Source organism: Triticum urartu, chromosome 3A (assembly GCF_056163025.1).
Source record: "Triticum urartu cultivar PI428250 chromosome 3A, HENAU_Tu73, whole genome shotgun sequence".
In the NCBI taxonomy this organism is placed as follows: domain Eukaryota; kingdom Viridiplantae; phylum Streptophyta; class Magnoliopsida; order Poales; family Poaceae; genus Triticum; species Triticum urartu.
In genome coordinates, this window is record NC_141875.1 from 268,822,199 (window position 1) to 268,841,418 (window position 19,220).

A 19,220-nucleotide genomic window follows, 5' to 3' on the forward strand; every position below is an offset into this window, starting at 1 on the left:
GGCGTGGTCAATAACCTCTCGGAGTTGGTTTAGCGATTGCTAAGGAGCAACGTCGTGCATGTTTGTAGTCGGATCGTCAAAGTCGTCTCCATCAAATTGATAGTTATCATCTCATCGAAAGATCGGGACGCCCTCGCCTCTATCAAGTGGTATCAGTTTTCAGGTTGCTCGGTGAGATATTTCCAGTGTTTCGTAGTCTAGATTGCGTATGTTCTTCATACCTAGAGTGCAGGAAAAAGCCAACAAAAAATGATAGATTAGTTCATCCGTCTCCCAGACAGTCTGAGCCTTTTCACCATTACCACTTAGTTTTTGCATTGTTGAATTTTTGGTTGCATCGTGTGTCAAGTTGCTGGTTTTAGTGTCTAAACTTTTAGAGTTTCGAATTCTAGTCACGTTTTGTTCACGCCGCATCCGCATCCATATACACCATCATCCACTTCATTGACATCTTTTGTTACCGCATATATTATTCACCGCCATCACCATCATCCATCCGCCATTGTCATATGCCACCATAATCATTCATTAGCTGGAGCTTGATCCTTGTTGGAGTGAGAAGAAGAGAGAAGAAATATCATTGTGTTGCTTTGGCTGCTGGTTACCACATTTAGGAAGTGTTCTTGGATAGGAAGGAAAGCAAACAGCAGCATAGGCAGAGAGAAATTAGAAAAAAAACTGCAGCTCGGTTTGGCTTGGGAATTGTTTCCCACGTTACTAAAAGGGGAGTGCTACGCGTCTGCCGATGCATCTTTTTAAAAGATCCGTCGCCTGACGAGCCGTGCGATCTAGATTGCTCGGCATATAATTCCTCTTTGCAACAAGAGTATTGTTTCAGAAACAATGGTGACTATTACAACAAGAGCTTTGTTTCGCAAACACATCGGTGACTATTGCAACAAGAGTTTTGTTTCAGAAACATTAGTGTCGTTGCAAAAACATCTCTACGTATGATCCCACTTTGCAACAAGAGCTTTGTTTCAGAGACATTGGTGCCATTGCAAAAACATCTCTGCGTATGATCCCACTTTGCAACAAGAGCTTTGTTTCAGAAACAACTATTGCAACAAGGGCTTTGTTTAAAAAAACGTTCAAGGCCGGGACGGATCAGCAGGGAGGGCTCCCCCAACACCGCCAGCATTGATGGTGAGGCCATGCGCCGCGCCGCGCACTGCTGGAACGATGATCGGGCCGCGCGGATCTGAGACGCTGTCGCCAACGTCGGGTGATAGCTTGACGATCCCAATCTAGATACAGGGGCAGGAGAGATGTGAGCGGCAGGGCGGCCGACTGCCTAGCCGGCGACAAGTGAGGCGGCGAATGAAAAGCGAAGGCATGGAAGTGGGGCGACGCGGGCTTGCCTCGCCGCCGAATGACGACTGCTGGAGCGGACCGGTGGCAAGCACGAGCGAGCACGGGCATACCTGGCCATGTAGTCTGTTTGCAACAAGTGCCTAGTTGCAGAAACGATTCTGAAATAAGGGTGAAGTTGCAAGAACGTGAAGTAGATGAAGATGACGCCTAACCGTCCGATTAACAACAGATCGAACGCTCAGGGAGGCGGACGACGCGAGTGAAAAGATTTGTCGGGTGACCACAAGCTTTTCCCTAAAAGAAATCTGATCAGTTGTGCATTTTTTCGTAAAAAAAACAAGGATTGTGCAACGCTAGAAAAGAAATCAAAATAAACAGAGGGGAGATTTAAAGGTTCGGTCAGATCTTTTGGTAGGACTGTTACCTTGTTGGGATTGATTTCGTCGGACAAGGTGAGGGGTACTACTACCAATTTCATTTTGGCAAGTGTGTTCAGCGCAAAGGAAAAACAAAGGAAGGCAAAACGAATTGAGTGAGATCTGTACAGATTCTGCCCTAAGGGCATATACAATGGTGCTATCTTAGGAGTGCCACGTAGGATAAATGATGAGGTGGAGGAGAGAGAACTCATAAGAGAAGGCTTATCTTCTCTTATTTAAGATAAGACAAAAAATGATCTCTTAACATAATATGTCTCACCACATTTTTAGGAATTGCTAGTTATTGAAGATAAGGCTAAGAGATGATCCATTGTAGACATTTTTCTTTGTCATCTCTAAATTACATGCAAAACTTAAGATAAGATTATCTTATCAACCATTGTACATGCCCTTAATTGCTTCGATTTTTGTGCTGTTCGGTCCTGTTAAAAAGGCAAGTCTGATCATCACGTGGGGAGAGACGGAAGGAAAAATATAAGGAAAGCATCATGTGGCTTGATTTTCGGGAAGAAATCTCATTTTTGTTGGAAAGTTTTGATGTACCTTTTTTTTGGGAAGGACCTTTATTTCTTGGAAACTGGCCCTTATTTGTCTCTTTGGTGCTAGGAAAGAGCAAAGAAAGAAAGTTCTCACACGTCCCATCAGAATTTGTTTTGGAAAGCGACTCTGAATATAAAAGGAAGATTTAGTTTTAAAAAAGTGAACTGAAGGATAGATTCGTGTGTTGTTTTGGAAAGTGAGATTCGTTACTTTTCTTTTTCTTTCTTGGAGCGACAGTAAAGAAACGTGCACATCTGTTCTGTTCAGAGTTTGAGAACGCCATGATTGAAAAAAAAAGAGTGAGCAAGAGTTTGAAAGTAGTGCTTCACGTTTAATTCTTGGAGACACTAAAAAAACTGCTGATTTTTTTTTTGGAAGTTAAGATTCGGCCAAGCATATTTGCAGCGAGCGCTTTCCATAAAAAGGCATCAATTTCGTGATAGGTGCAGATCGGAAGGTTTTAACAGCAAAACAAAAAAGTGGGCATATTTGGGACTTGTTTCCCTACGTGGTTATTTTCTTCTGCAAATCATAAATCAGATCACGTGGCACTTATTTCAGCAAGTTGCAATCTTGGTTCGGTTTCCTTGTCTGGTTTATAGGAAAGAAATACCAAAAGACATTTCGTGGAGAAGGATTGTTTGCCAGCAAAAAAAAGAAGATTACTAGTGCTTGTTTGGAAGGATTAAAAAACTCAGAGTAGATACACGCACACTTTTGGCGTACGAAGGGACTGTTTGGTTTGGCAAAAATTGCCACATCTAAGAACCACATTTAGACCCCACATGGCATAAACACAAAAGGTGTGGCAATGTTCCTTTAGGCTTGCCAACTTGTGACTTTCATTTTGATGAATTAATTTTAGACAAGTTTGGCAAAAAATGTGTGGTAAAGTGTGGCAATACTAGTCCTAAAACCAAACCGCCCCTAAGTTGGCAAGTTACGGTTTCCACAAAGAAAAAAATTGACAAGTCACATCTCTACTACTATTAAACAAGCAAACATATTCATCGCTACGTGCACCCAGCCTAAGCTACAAAGAACAACACAGAAAAATTATAGCCTCCCGATCAGATAACATAATTTGATCTAACCGTCAAGATTGCACAAACCTACATCAAAAGTACGCTTAGCATTTTATTCTGGACGGACGAAAACTCTGCCACTAGCGAGCGGAGGAAAGGTTGGTTTGGCAACGACGTAATCACACCCTCAATTAGCGCTAACCTCTCACATCTAATCCCATCCCCAATTAGCGCGTCCCAACCTTCCCAAATCGCGGTCTCAGCTCTGCTCCGCCCTCGCCCACCCGCCCGTTTCGCATGCCCCCAAATCCACCGTGGTCGCGCCGCCGTAGCAGCAGCACCACCCCGTCATCGGCGGCAGGAGGAACAGCAGCAACGAGGAGGCGTTTCAGGAGGTGGACCCGACCGGGCGGTTCGGGCGGTACGCGGCCATGCCGGGATGGGCTCCGTCAAGAAGGTTCGACCAGGAGGAGTGCATCGAGGTGGCGTGGAACCGGGTGCGCCTGCGCGCGCTGGACCCCGCCATGGTCGACCGCCGCCATGCCGAGGTGCGCCTTCTCCGCTCCCTCCATCGTGACCACATCATAGGCTTCCAAGAGGTCTGGCTCGACCACGACGCTGGCGTGCTGAACTTCATCACCGAGGTCTGCAACTCGGCGAGCCTCCGCGAGTATTTCGACCGCCACAAGCACGTCTCCGTCAGAGCGCTCAAGAAGTGGGCGCTCCTTGAGGGCCTTGACCACCTCCACACCCGCGACCCCTGCATCATCCACCGCGACCGTACTTGCAGCAACGTCTTCAGCAACGGCAACACCGGCCATGTAATACCTGCGCCAATCAATCTCGCTCGCCTAGCTAATTGCCTATCCTCGCACACTTCTTGGTTCGGACAGCCTCAACGGCGACGAGGACAACAGTAGGATCTAACGTACGGTTCTTGGTCCACCCTTTTCATCGTACCGGATTAGGAATGCTTGCTTGTACCTGGTGCTGATGGTTGGGGTTCTGCAGACTTGGCAGAGATCGTGAATTTTCTCGGTATCATGCAAAGCGATTCAGGTGAGAGGAATGCAACTCTTTGTTCTTTGAGGCTTACTTTTCTTTAGTGTTAGATTTTGTTACATATCTGCTGTGTGACGAGAATTGCAAACTCAGATTCAGCGGGCGCCATCTTTTGTGGTGTTGCATGCCAGAGGCAGGCAGTTGGAGCTTCTCCGTCTAATTGTTAACTTGGTGGAAGCTAGCTGCTATACTGACAACCTAGAGTGGAGGTTGGTTTAACACTTCACTCTTTGTAGTATAATTTCTCTATGCTGATTATACAAAACCATTAGTCAGGTTCTCATAATCGGTAGCTATTTTTTGTTAAACATTTTACAGCATTGTAAGCAAAAAATATTTTTGATGCAAAATGTACTTCGTTGTACAGAAAGTATTAGATGATGTTTTAACCTCAGTGTTGGAGCATCTGACACATACATTACCTGACAAATTGCTCCCTCACAGTGTCGTTGATGAGCAGTTAGAAAGGATGTACAACTTGTAGATTCCATTGCCATACATTACCTGACAAATTGCTCCCTCGCAATGTCGTTGATGAGCAGTTAGAAAGGATGTACAACTTGTAGATTCCATTGCAGAGAAACATGCATAGATCTTTTTTCAGAAGAGTGCAAGTCTTTTCCTGCTGCTGTCCAAATACAACCAATTTACCCCCTGTAAGTGAACCCAATTTTATGTTCTTGTCAGATGCATTATTTAGAAGGCACAAATTTCAAGAATCTGTGTTGCTGTTTTGTGACCCCCCATATGACAAGCAATTTCAAGAACCACCACCATTTCAATGTGAACATAGAATAAATATAGTATGGGTGTTTAAAAATCTTCCCTTTATGACTGTTTGGAAATCTAAAGTGTCAATATTGTTCTAGTTCTAAATGATTTTTTTGTATCAGATATAAAAATAGCAGTCAAATTTCGGAGTAATTACAGTGCATAGTTGGTTAATTTATTCAGAAAGGGGAGAATCATAAGTAGTTGTTTGCACTTTAAAGCTTTGCTCGGTTTCTTGTTTAGCTCATTTCTGTTAACTTTTGTACAGCCAAATCAGGAGCTTGGATGATGTCAGGTTGAATCTTGAGTTTCTCAAGTACTTGTGATGGTATTCTCTTATATATCTAACTAAGAAGATGTAGATAATAAAAAAATTTATTTGTTTTGTATAACTTTACTGCGCATATGTGTATGAGTGTATGTTCAGATTGTTCAACACCCCCTTTATTTTTCTATCACGTGCCATTTTGTATTTGTACAACTTGCATTGAGGGAGTGCAGCAAATCGAGGACTCACCATGATGATGTGCATTCTAAGAAAAATATAATCAATTTCCTATCACTTAAGATACCTTTACTAGCGGAACAATGGAATTGTGTGTACAAAATCTTTCTTTCATAGCAATTATCCATGCTGATAAAATATTCGTCCTTCATGTTTTGCAGAATAGTTCAGTGAAATGTACAAAGGGATAACCTTGGATGCAGTGGTGGAGCATAGGCGGGACACTACTGCTCCTTGCCCCCACCTCCCTTCCTAGAGGAAATTTTACCAAATATGCTTATATTTCTGCTAATCGTTCTACTAACCCTCTGGTGTCTCTGATCACCCTAGCCTTTTTTATGTCATACACTCATTTTGGCCCCTCCTAATATCTGGTTCATGCTCCCCCACAACTTGGATTGTGAAGACTTGCTTAGTCCATCCTTTTGCTTTGCTTACTAATGATGCCCCAAGATGCAAAATACTAATTATTTTGCTTTATGTGTGTGCTACATTTTAGATGCAATTGCTGATCAACATCTTTGGCTTCACGGTTATTCATGGAAACTGGATGTGGTGAGTGTCGTCAAAATTTTATCCATTTTTCATTTTCTTCACATTTTTAGTAAAATGACTATTCAGACAAGCTTAAAAAATAGGTAAATTGGTTTCATAACATTTGGATTCTAGAGGCTTGTCATGCACTGCAAGTTCTACATGTTGATCCATTTGAACCAATGCATGAGCTCAGTCGAATTCACAGCAATGTCCTTTAACACTGCAGGCAATGAAACAAAAGGAGTTGCACTGGTTGGGACTTGGGAGGCATGGAGATTTCAAGTACTATCTGGGATACTACTTACATTGCTAATAAGTTAACGTCTGGTCCTAATACTAGGATTCCCAGCTATCTTAGTTTCAAGCCCTGTATGCTTATTTGATTGAAGGTGGAAGTGGGACTCCTTTTGGTGCTTAAGTAATAACTCAATGATAGCGGGAACTGGTTGAATTATCAATATACATTTGGGCATAGAGCATGAGGATGTATGAAACTTCTGAACACTTTCAGGTTGTCTATAAATTAACAGTCTTGGCCACTTAAGAAAAGTGAATTGCAACTAAATTGTTGAAAATGCAGTTCTACGATTAAGTACTTTGTTGAAATTTTCAGGTTGTCGGACAAACTGCAACTATGAACAGTATGCCTCATTTGACTCTTGTGGGGGTAGAGCAATAAAATAAACATGTCATCACTAGGCGAGTTCAAACACTGGATGGCAAGGCGGTCATCTATTTGAATACACTTATTCGTTTCAAGGAGGTAGAAGGCGGTGCAGAAGCTGCAGTTTTGACCCCACTTGTGCTAGACAATTTTTTTTCGGAGATTTGTGCCAGCCAATTTGGGTATGAGTGATGCTCACGGAGGCCATTCTACGTAGCTGATGGACTGTCATGTCTATATAATTTTTATATAGCTGACAATTCAATCATGAAATGCTAGGGCTCCATGGAAGGAAAAGGAAAATGCGTCTGCAAAATCAGTAGATTTTGTGATGGAAGGATTGGTAGATTTGATATTATCTTACAACCTATAAGAACACCGAATGTGTGAAACAACATTCGTTATTGTCCAGCAACGCGACCAAAAATCCACAATGATTGCAACACTGTATTTATTTGACCATATATTTTTGGAATATTTCATGTTTTGTCTATATATACTTATGATACTTAGTTTAAGTTTGAAACGTGCGTTGTATGTGCATGTTTACTAGTTTGTTTTGGTTGGATCTTGTTGGGAAGTGATTTTGCTAATCCGTTGTTCTCCTGAAAAAAGGTAAATACAGGCCGTTTGGAATATTTGGCTCCTACCTAAACGCTTCTTCAGCTGTGGACTCTGACTGTTCATGTTGCTGTAGTAGTACAGCTATCGGTGTGTTGTGGTGCACAAAGGGAACACTCGTTCGCAATACGAGATCGAGCATCACTTTGACTCCTCGTGTGTGTGTGGTCTTTCTTCCACGCATATTATTGGCGACAACCCCATCATTCCAAATCTGACATTGTTCTTGTGTGTTTAGTATGTGAATCCGTCTGTGTCTTAGGCTCGCATCTCTAGTACTATCTAGTGATGACCCACAAGTATAGGGGATCTATCATAGTCCTTTCGATAAGTAAGAGTGTCGAACCCAACGAGGAGCAGAAGGAAATGATCAGCGATTTCCAACAAGGTATTCTCTGCAAGTACTGAAATAAGTGGTAGCAGGTAGTTTTGTGATAAGATAATTTGTAATGAGCAACAAGTGACAAAAGTAAATAAGGTGTAGCAAGGTGGCCCAATCCTTTTTGTAGCAAAGGACAAGCCTGGACAAACTCTTATATGATGTAAAGCGCTCCCGAGGACACATGGGAATATCGTCAAGCTAGTTTTCATCACGTTCATATGATTCGCGTTCGGTACTTTGATAATTTGGTATGTGGGTGGACCGGTGATTGGGTGTTGCCCTTACTTGGACAAGCATCCCAGTTATGATTAACCTCTGTTGCAAGCATCCGCAAATACAACACAAGTATTAAGGTAAACCTAACCATAGCATGAAACATATGGATCCAAATCAACCCCTTACGAAGCAACGCATAAACTAGGGTTTAAACTTCTGTCACTCTAGCAACCCATCATCTACTTATTACTTCCCAATGCCTTCCTCTAGGCCCAAATAATAGTGAAGTGTCATGAAGTCGACGTTCACATAACACCACTAGAGGAGAGACAACATACATCTCATCAAAATATCGAACGAATACCAAATTCACATAACTACTAATAGCAAGACTTCTCCCATGTCCTCAGGAACAAAAGTAACTACTCAGAAAGCATAAATATGTTCATAATAAGATGGGTATTAATGTGCATATAGGATCTGAACATATGATCTTCCACCAATTAAACCAACTAGCATCAACTACAAGGAGTAATTAACACTACTAGCAACCTACTAACACCAATCCCGGACTTGGAGACAAGGATTGGATACAAAAGATAAACTAGGGTTTTGAGATGAGATGGTGCTGATGAAGATATTGATGGAGATTGCTCTCTCCCAATGAGAGGAGCGTTGCTGATGACGATGGCGATGATTCCCCCCTCCCCGGGAGGGATGTTTCCCCGGCAGAACAGCCCCGCCAGAACCCTAGATTGGTTCCGCCAAGGTTCCGCCTCGTGGCGGCGGAGTTTCGTCCGAGAAGATGGCTTATGATTATTTTTCCATCGAAAGAGTCCATATAGCAGAAGATGGTCATCGGAGGGCCACCAGGGGGCCCACGAGGTAGGGGGCGCGCCCAAGGGGGTAGGGTGCGCCCCCCACCCTCGTGGGCAGGGTGTGGCCCCCTGGTGAAGTTCTTGCGCTCAATGTTTTTTATATATTTGGAAAACATCATCCGTGAAGTTTCAGGACTTTTGGAGCTGTGCAGAATAGGTCTCTAATATTTGCTCCTTTTCCAGCCAGAATTCCAGCTGCCGGCATTCTCCCTCTTTATGTAAACCTTATAAAATAAGAGAGAATAGGCATAAGTATTGTGACATAATGTGTAATAACAGCCCATGATGCAATAAATATTGATATAAAAGCATGATGCAAAATGGACGTATCAACTCCCCCAAGCTTAGACCTCGCTTGTCCTCAAGCGAAAAGTCGAAATCGAAAAATATGTCCACATGTTTAGAGATGAATGTGTCGATAAAAAATAAAATACGAACATGAGGGCATCATGATCATTCTTAGAACAACAACTTATATAATTCTTGTCATATGATATCTTATACTAGAGTAATAATTCAATCACAATATCAAGTATGAATCGTAAACTTCATTGAAAACTAACAAACTATAATCTCAGTCGTTGAAGCAATTGCAATTTATCATAACATAGGAAAGAGTCAATGTATAAGAGATTTTCAGCAAGTCCACATACTCAACTATCATATAATCTTTCACAATTGCTGACACTAACGCAATAGTTATGTGTATGGAGTTTTAATCGGACGCAGAGAAAGATAGGGGCTTATAGTTTTGCCTCCCAACGTTTTACCTCAAGGGTAATGTCAACAGTAATAGTTCATGAAAACTCACATCCAATTAGCCATATATACCAAGATCTTTCCAACATATTGTGCTTGCCAAAGGATAAAATGTAAAAAGGAAGGGTGAAGATCACCATGATTCTTATGCAATGTAGGAGATAAAAGTAAAAGATAGGCCCTTCGCAGAGGGAAGCAGAGGTTGTCATGCGCTTTTAAGGTTGGATGCACAAAATCCTAATGCGAAAGAACGTCACTTTATATTGTCACTTGTGATATGGACCTTTATTATGCAGTATGTCGCTTTTATTACTTCCATATCACATGATCGTATAAAAGCTTATTTCTTCCACACCAATCAATCATACATATTTAGAGAGAAATTTTTCTTGCTTTCACCGATGACAACTTACTTGATGGATCTCACTCGATCCATAGGTAGGTATGGTGGACTCTCATGGCAAAACTGGTTTAAGGGTGTTTGGAAGAACAAGTAGTATCTCTACTTGGTGCAATGAATTTGGCTAGCATGAGGGGGAAAGGCATGCTCAACATGTTGGAGGATCCAAGACAATATAATTTATCTCAGATGTAAGAAAACATAACCCATTACGTTGTTTTCCTTGTCCAATGTCAACTCTTTAGCATGTCATATTTTAATGAGTGCTCACAATCATAAAAGATGTCCAAGATAGTATATTTATATGTGAAGACCTCTCTTTCTTTATTACTTCCTATTAATTGCAATGATGACCAAAACTATGTTTGTCAACCCTCAATAACTTTTATTCATCATACTCTTTCTATGTGAGCTCATTACTCTCCACAAGAGTCACATGATCTCTTTGTTTCTTTTTACTTCTTTCTCTTTTCTTTTATTCACTTAGGATCATGGCAAAATAATCAAGCCCTTGACTCAAACTAATATTTATTATATAGCTCACAGACTCGATTACATAGAGGGGTAATAAAGCAAAACTCAGAACTAGATCATACTAAGTACTTTTATTCTACTAGATCAAGATATTACCAAAAGGATCGAACTAAGAAAAATGGTAAAGATAAAAGTGATGGTGATACGATTCCGGGGCACTCCCCCAAGCTTGGCAGTTGCCAAGTGGAGTACCCATACCAGATACTCAATTCTTCTTTGTTGGAGGAGACGGTGGTGATTTTGCTCGTCTCCTCATTTCCCTTGGGTTCATAGTCTTCTTCTTCTTCCATGGTCCAACCATAATGCTCCACATCCCCATATACCTTAGGATCTGCAAGGTAATCCGCCTCATAGCTTTCTCCTTCCGAATCCTGGGATGACATGTTGCTCTGTCTGTAGCAGGACAACTCAAAACAAAGACAAGAGATTTTTGCGTGATACGGGAGTCAAAACCCCCGGGAGGTTATATAATGAATTTTTACCAACCAAAATATGTGTCCTGTAAGAAAACGGAGTCCGGAGAGCACACGAGATGCCCACGAGGTAGGGGGGCGCGCCCTCCACCCTCGTGGAGCCCTCGTGTCCTTTCCGGACCGCTGCTTATTTTTATATTTTTCTAAATATTCCAAAACGGAGAAATATTGCCTTAAAAACTGTTTTGGAGTCGGTTTACTTACCGTACCACATACCTATTCCTTTTCGGAGTATGAAACATTCCGGAAAGTGTCCTTTATGTATTCCTCTGGGGTTACAGTTTCAATAACATTGGTTTCAACATTTATGGGATTACCTAAGATATAGTGTTTGATTCTTTGACCGTTCACCACCTTCGGATTTGTGCCTTCGAAATTGTTGATTTTTATGGCACCGGAACGGTAGACCTCCTCGATAACGTAAGGACCCTCCCATTTAGAGAGAAGTTTTCCTGCAAAAAATCTTAAACAAGAGTTGTATAGCAATACATAATCACCTACGTTAAACTCACGCTTTTGTATCCTTTTATCATGCCACCTTTTAACCTTTTCTTTAAACAACTTGGCATTTTCGTAGGCCTGGGTTCTCCATTCATTAAGTGAGCTAATGTCAAATAACCTCTTCTCACCGGCAAGTTTAAAATCATAATTAAGTTCTTTAATAGCCCAATAAGCCTTGTGTTCTAGTTCGAGAGGTAAGTGACATGCTTTTCCATAGACCATTTTGTACGGAGACATACCCATAGGATTTTTATATATAGTTCTATAGGCCCATAATGCATCATCAAGTTTCTTGGACCAATTCTTTCTGGACCTATTAACAGTCTTTTGCAAAATTAATTTGAGTTCTCTATTACTCAATTCTACTTGACCACTAGACTGAGGGTGATAAGGAGATGCAATTCTATGATTAACATCATATTTAGCAAGCATTTTACGGAAAGCACCATGAATAAAATGTGAACCACCATCAGTCATTAAATATCTAGGGACTCCAAACCTTGGAAAAATAACTTCTTTAAGCATTTTAATAGAAGTGTTATGATCAAGACTACTAGTTGGAATAGCTTCTACCCACTTAGTAACGTAATCAACAACAACTTAAATATGTGTATAACCATTAGAGGAAGGAAAAGGTCCCATATAGTCAAAGCCCCAAACATCAAATGATTCAATAACAAGCGAATAATTCATAGGCATTTCTTGACGTCTACTAATATTACCAATTCTTTGACATTCATCACAAGATAAGACAAACTTACGTGCATCCTTGAAGAGAGTAGGCCAATAAAAACTAGATTGCAGTACCTTATGTGCAGTTCTATCTCCAGCATGGTGTCCTCCATAAGCTTCGGAGTGACACTTGCGTAGGATCTGTTCCTGTTCATGCTCAGGTACACAACGTCTAATAACACCATCTACTCCTTCTTTATAAAGATGTCGTTCATCCCAAAAGTAATGCCTCAAATCATAAAAGAACTTTTTCTTTTGCTGGTATGTGAAACTAGGTGGTATAAACTTAGCAAAAATGTAATTAGCATAATCAGCATACCATGAAGCAGTATGAGAAGTATTTATGACATTTAATTGCTCATCAAGAAAGCTATCATCAATAGGTAGTGGGTCATCAAGCACATTTTCTAACCTAGACAAGTTGTCTGCAACGGGGTTCTCAGCTCCTTTTCTATCAACAATATGTAAATCAAATTCTTGTAGCAAGAGAACCCATCTAATAAGTCTAGGTTTAGCATCTTTCTTTTCCATAAGGCATTTAATAGAAGCATGATCAGTGTGAATAGTTACTTTAGAATCAACAATATAAGGTCTAAACTTATCACAGGCAAATACAACTGCTAAGAATTCTTTTTCAGTAGTAGCATAATTTCTTTGAGCATTGTCTAGAGTTTTACTAGCATATTGAATAACATTTAGTTTCTTATCAACTCTTTGTCCTAGAACAGCACCTACATCATAATCACTAGCATCACACATAATTTCAAAGGGTAAATTCCAATTAGGTCGCTGAACAATAGGTGCAGAGATCAATGCTTTTTTAAGTATTTCAAATGCTTCTACACAATCATCATCAAAGACAAATGGTATATCTTTTTGTAATAAATTAGTCAGAGGCCGAGAGATTTTTGAGAAGTCCTTGATGAACCTCCTATAAAAATCAGCATGACCAAGGAAACTTCTTATACGTTTGATGTCCTTGGGACATGGCATATTTTCAATATCATCAACCTTGGCTTTATCAACTTCAATACCTCTTTCAGAAACTTTATGCCCCAGGACAATACCTTCATTAACCATAAAGTAGCACTTTCCCAATTCAAGACAAGATTAGTTTCTTCACATCTCTGCAAAACTCGATCAAGGTTGCTCAAGCAATCATCAAAAGAAGATCCATAGAAGGAAAAGTCGTCCATGAAAACCTCACAAATCTTTTCACAAAAGTCAGAGAATATAGCCATCATGCATCTTTGAAAGGTAGCAGGTGCATTACATAAACCAAAAGGCATACGTATATAAGCAAAAGAACCAAAAGGGCATGTAAAAGTAGTCTTTGATTGATCTTTGGCTGAAACGGGTATTTGAGAGAAACCAGAATAACCATCTAGAAAGCAAAAATGTGTATGTTTGGATAATCTTTCTCGCATTTGATCGATAAAAGGTAAGGGGTAATGATCTTTTTAGTATCCTTATTTAATTTGCGGAAATCAATTACCATCCTATAACCAGTAATAATTCTTTGAGGAATCAATTCATCTTTATCATTAGGAACAACAGTAATACCTCCCTTCTTAAGGACACAATGGACAGGACTTACCCACTTACTATCAGCAACGGGATAAATTATACCTGCCTCAAGGAGCTTTAGTATCTCCTTTCTTACCACTTCTTTCATTTTAGGATTCAGTCGGCGTTGATGATCACGAACTGGTTTAGCATCTTATTCCAAATTAATTTTATGTTGACATAGAGTGGGACTAATGCCCTTAAGATCATCAAGAGTATACCCAATAGTAGCACGGTGCTTCTTCAGAGTTTTTAATAATCTCTCTTCTTCACGTTCTGAAAGGTTAGCACTAATAATAACAGGGTATATCTTTTTCTCATCAAGACAAGCATATTTAAGAGTATCAGGTAACAGTTTAAGCTCAAACACGGGATCACCTGTAACACCCACGATGTGGCTATATCTCCCATGTGCCGGAGCATGACTTAGAGGCATAATCGCATAGTAGGCATGTCGCAAGAGGGGTAATCTTTACACATCCCATGTACTGAATAAGAGAGGGATAAAGAGTTGGCTTAGAATCACCACTTCACACAATACATAAATATAGCATTACATCATCCAGAATACAATCAAGGTCTGACTACGGAACCAAAATAAAAGAAGACCACCCCTAATGCTAGATCCCCGATCGTCCCAACTGGGCTCCACTATTGATGAAAAGGAAACAAAACAAAACAATGACCAAGATCTTCATCGAGCTCCCACTTGAGCTGGGTTGCGTCATCTGCACTGGTATCATCGGCACCTGCAACTGTTTGGAAGTATCTGTGAGTCACAAGGACTCAGCAATCTCACACCCGCGAGATCAAGACTATTTAAGCTTATGAGTAGAAAAGGGTAGTGAGGTGGAGCTGCAGCAAGCACTAAGAATATATGGTGGCTAACATACACAAATAAGAGCGAGAAGAGAAGAAAAGCGCGGTCGTGAACTAGAAGTGATCAAGAAGTGATCCTGACTCTACTTACATTTGAGCATAACCCAAGAACCGAGTTCACTTCCCGGACTCCGCCGGAAAGAGACCATCACGGCTACACACGCGGTTGATGCGTTTTAATTAAGTTAAGTGTCAAGTTCTCTACAATCAGATATTAACAAATTCCCATCTGCCCATAACCGTGGGCACGGCTTTCGAAAGTTCAAAAGCCTGCAGGGGTGTCCCAACTTAGCCCATCATAAGCTCTCACGGTCAACGAAGGATATTCCTTCTCCTGAGAAGACCCGATCAGTCTTGGAATCCCGGTTACAAGACATTTCGACAATGGTAAAACAAGACCAGCAAGACCGCCCGATGCGCCGACATCCCGATAGGAGCTGCACATATCTCGTTCTCGGGGCAACACTGGATGAGCACTCCGTACAACTAAAACCAACCCTCAAGTTTCCCCGAGGTGGCGCTGTAAATGACTCTAGGTCGGACCAACACTTAGACAAGCACTGGCTGGGGGGGCTTAAAATAAAGATGACCCTCGGGCTGGCCGACCCAAGGGAAGGGTAGGTGGTGGTGAGGCAAATGGTAAAACCAAGGTTGGGCCTTGCTGGAGGAGTTTTATTCAAAGTGAACTGTCAAGGGGTCCCCATAACACCCAACCGTGTAAGGAACGCAAAATCAAGGAACATAGCACCGGTATGACGGAAACTAGGGCAGCAAGAGTGGAACAAAACACCAGGCATAAGGCTGAGCCTTCCACCCTTTACCAAGTATATAGATGCATTAATTAAATAAGAGATATTGTGATATCCCAACATATCCATGTTCCAAACATGGAGCAAACTACATCTTCACCTGCAACTAACAACGCTATAAGAGGGGCTGAGCAAAAGCGGTAACATAGCCAAACGACGGTTTGCTAGGAAGGTGGTTAGAGGCTTGACATGGCAAAATGGGAGGCATGATATAACAAGTGGTAGGTATCGTGCCATAGCAAAAAGCGCGAGCAACTAGCAAGCAAAGATAGAAGTGATTTCGAGGGTATGGTCATCTTGCTTGAGATCCCGCAAGGAAGAAGAACGAGTCCATGAAGAAGACAAACGGACGTAGACGAACGGATCCTCACAAATGCGACGTTAACGGAACCAACCTGAAGAAGAAACACCAGAAAGAAGCACACAACATAGTAAACAACCAACACATGAACATGGCATGATGCACAATCAAGAATGATGCATGTCCGGTTTAATGATACATGGCATGAAAAAGTGCACAAACAATCCTACAAATTAAGTGGAGCTCAATATGCAACTCTATTGCATATTGACGAAACTCCACAACCAAGTTATTTAGTTCGATCTTGTTTAATTACCCAACAATATTAAATGTTGATTAACATGGCAAGAGGTGAAGAAAAAGAAAACTACCTATCTAGGCAAGTTTAAATGAGGCCGGAACAACAAACAACAAGTCTGGAAACTCCTCATGTGCATATTTTAGATTTTGGTACTGTTCTGTCCTAAACCATATTGTAGAGTTTTTAAACATGCCAAGTAAAGCCACCATGATAAACTAGGCATTTTTCTACCCCATTTACATATAATGTTTGTTAGGTTTGGAGCTACGGTTATTTAGTTATGAAATAAATCATTTTAGCATGGCATTAGGTAAATTATAAGAAAACATCAATTTAAACATTTTTAACATGGATGAAAGTTGGATATTATGAAATTAGACAAGATTCTAAGCATTTTCCATATATAACTTGTTTTAATTCGATGCGCGGTTTGTGAGATATGATATGCATGAAGTTTAGGGGCTATACTGTAAAAATTGCAGTCTTAGGATTAATTGCTAAAATTGCAGCAGCAGGGAAAGAACAAAATGGATTGAAACTGTAATCGGACCAACATGCACAGGGGGACAAAAGTGGGGCTGCGCACATCGGGCCTTGGCCCAGTCGGTGTAGGAGGCTGAGGCAGCGCTGGGCCTGGTGGCTCGGCAGGAGCTGGGCCACGACGCGTGACACGGCCAGGAGGGCGCTGGAGGTGGGCACTCTTGTTCTGACGAAGCAGAGGAAATCACAGCGCTGATAGAAGGTCGAGGCAGGGGCCAGGCGCGGCTGCAGCTTGGTCTCCGGCGGCAGAGCAGCGACCTAGAGGGCGGGACGAGGCCGGGGCGCAGGGACTCGTCGGATCTGACGGAGACAGCGACAAACGGAGCAGGCCGCGGCGAGAACTGCTGGAAGATGAGGATGTAGGAGAAAACGCAGGAGGTGCGGCAGGGCACCTCACCGGCGACAAGGAGGAGCTCCGGCGGCGGTTTGGAACGCCAAAACGGACTAATCCGGGGATGGGCGGCCGGCTCAGGGGACTTGCGACGGAGCTCGGTGCCTCCCCTTGCTAGAAGACGAACGGGGCGGCGGCTTACTCCGGGTGATGAGGAACAGAAGGCGGCGGGGGAAGGGACTCGTCGGTGGCTGGCGCTGGGGTTCTCGAAGCGAAGTAGAGGAGGCCGGAGGTGCTGGTGGCCTACTCCGGCGAGCTGGGACTCCGGCGAGGCGGAGGGCGTTCTCCGGATATGTGGCGGCGCTAGGCGCAGGAAGACGAAGGAATGCCGATGAGCTTGCTCCAGGACGATGGCGGCCATGGTGGGGAAGAGGCCGGGACGGAGCAGGACGCGGCCGCCGGCAGCGGGACTTGTTGGCGAGGCAGGAGACGATGCGGCGGTGCTTGAAGTAGAGGCGAGGCAGGAGACAACGAGAAGCGGGGCTCTGCTTGCGAGAGACTGGGAGCGAGGCTGCGGGATTTGAGCGGGGCGACTCTGGGTTGGCTCAATTGGATCTGGGAGGATCCCGATGAAGATTTGGAAGGTGGCGGCGGGGAAATGGGACAAGCCCCTAGAAGTTAGGGTTTTGTCCAGATTTAGACTAGGGAGTATATATAAGGAAAGAGGGAGTGTTTAGGGGCTAATCCGTCCCTCCAATTAAAATCGAGCGGTCGAGAAAAATAGACTAGGAAATCCAAATAAGAAAACGGTGATGTTTTGTAGACGTTTGGGGATGATCCGGACCCAACGGTGACGACTCCCCGGGTCGGGTTCGGGACAACTTCCGATCGCACGCGCGAGGAGGGCCATGGGCTGACGAAAGAGGTTAGGTTGGGCCTAGCGGTAGGTAGTGGACTATGCAGAAAACCTTGGGCTGAGAGAAGAGAAGAGAGAGAGGCCCGGCGACTGTTTCCGGAGACAGAAAATGTCCGACGATTTGACCGACTATATTGTCGCTATAGTTATCTGTTGGGGCGTCAAACGGACTCCGAACGAGATGAAACTTGGCAGGCGTCCTACTGACAACAAAAAAACACCGCACGCCAACTTTCATCCCATTCCGAGATCATTTTCTTGCTACTTATAAAATACTATTTTGGACGTGCCACGGGCGCGTGCGAATGTGTCTGGACTCAGAACGGACAACGGAAAGAACGGGGAGACCGGGACAGATGCAAGTTTTGAAAACATGATGATGCAATGCGGATGATGACATGGCAAGATGCAACACGCAAGCAAATGACAAGGCAACAATAATGAATAACTGGAAGACACCTGGCGCATGGGTGTCGGGGCGTTACAACACTCCACCACTACGAGAGGATCTCGTCCCAAGATCTAGGATGGCACCGGAGAGAAACAGAAGAGGAAGAGAAGAGGTAAAACTAAGTTGCTTCTTTGACAAATGAGTGAAACCAATGAACCTTGCGAGGTTGGACAAATTGAAAGAAAGAGAACAATGTAGATGAACAAAGTTGAAAACACTCCGTTAGAAAAGAGGAACAAGGAACATTACTAGAACCTTGTAGGTTGAAAGACATAAGAAAAAGGGTTGCAATGGACAAGAAGTACATGCAAGCACTCCGGATGAAACGAGATGTACAAGGAATGATCAAAATCAATTACGACAACACTCTGGTTGGAAAAGGAAGGCATAGAATATGAACTTGGCAAAACGAAAGCACTTGGATGAGACCCTGGTTAGAAGAGAAATGATAGCCACAACACCCCGGTTAAAACAAGATAGAGAAGGAATAAGAATGATATAATTTGGGTAGCATTCCGGCTGTAAATGGAAGGAATTGAACATGATCTTGACAAGATGAGAGGATATTTGATGAGATCAACAACACACTGCCTCCGGCACTATTGAAAGAATGGCACAAGGGTAAGAAAGATTCCAGACGGCACTCCGGTTGAGAAGGGATGCAAAACTTGATAAGATGGGAGAACTTGAATAGAGTGCACGACACTCCGATTGAATGGATAAGCACGAAAAGAACACGATCCTCGCGATTCGAGATGATGATTGAAAAGAG

General features: G+C 42.5%; 1 protein-coding gene across 24 annotated transcripts; it reads left to right on the plus strand.

Annotated features, from left to right (window-relative positions):
- Positions 1 to 3,441: 3,441 nt before the first annotated feature.
- LOC125543997 (putative serine/threonine-protein kinase WNK5) lies at positions 3,442 to 7,335 on the plus strand. 24 transcript variants are annotated; one of them, XM_087546900.1, is made up of 7 exons: positions 3,443 to 4,140; positions 4,288 to 4,378; positions 4,475 to 4,590; positions 5,421 to 5,447; positions 6,157 to 6,212; positions 6,421 to 6,705; positions 6,808 to 7,335. In XM_087546900.1, exons 1-3 carry the CDS (start codon positions 3,751 to 3,753, stop codon positions 4,546 to 4,548), a joined length of 555 nt encoding a protein of 184 aa, XP_087403026.1. In that variant the 5' UTR covers positions 3,443 to 3,750; the 3' UTR covers positions 4,549 to 4,590; positions 5,421 to 5,447; positions 6,157 to 6,212; positions 6,421 to 6,705; positions 6,808 to 7,335. The 24 variants fall into 24 exon arrangements, with proteins under 24 accessions (XP_048563476.1, XP_048563479.1, XP_087403026.1 ...); XM_087546896.1 differs by having other exon boundaries at positions 3,444 to 4,140; positions 5,819 to 6,212; XM_087546899.1 differs by having other exon boundaries at positions 3,445 to 4,140; positions 5,421 to 5,480.
- Positions 7,336 to 19,220: the final 11,885 nt, after the last annotated feature.

What these genes read in the sequence shown, in the direction of transcription:
- LOC125543997 (XM_048707519.2), top strand. Translation starts at nt 3,751, where the DNA reads ATGCCGGGATGGGCTCCGTCAAGAAGGTTCGACCAGGAGGAGTGCATC. An exon ending in GCAACGGCAACACCGGCCAT is followed by an intron (nt 4,141 to 4,287) that starts GTAATACCTGCG and finishes GTACCGGATTAG; the next exon opens with GAATGCTTGCTTGTACCTGG. An exon ending in TATCATGCAAAGCGATTCAG is followed by an intron (nt 4,379 to 4,474) that starts GTGAGAGGAATG and finishes TTGCAAACTCAG; the next exon opens with ATTCAGCGGGCGCCATCTTT.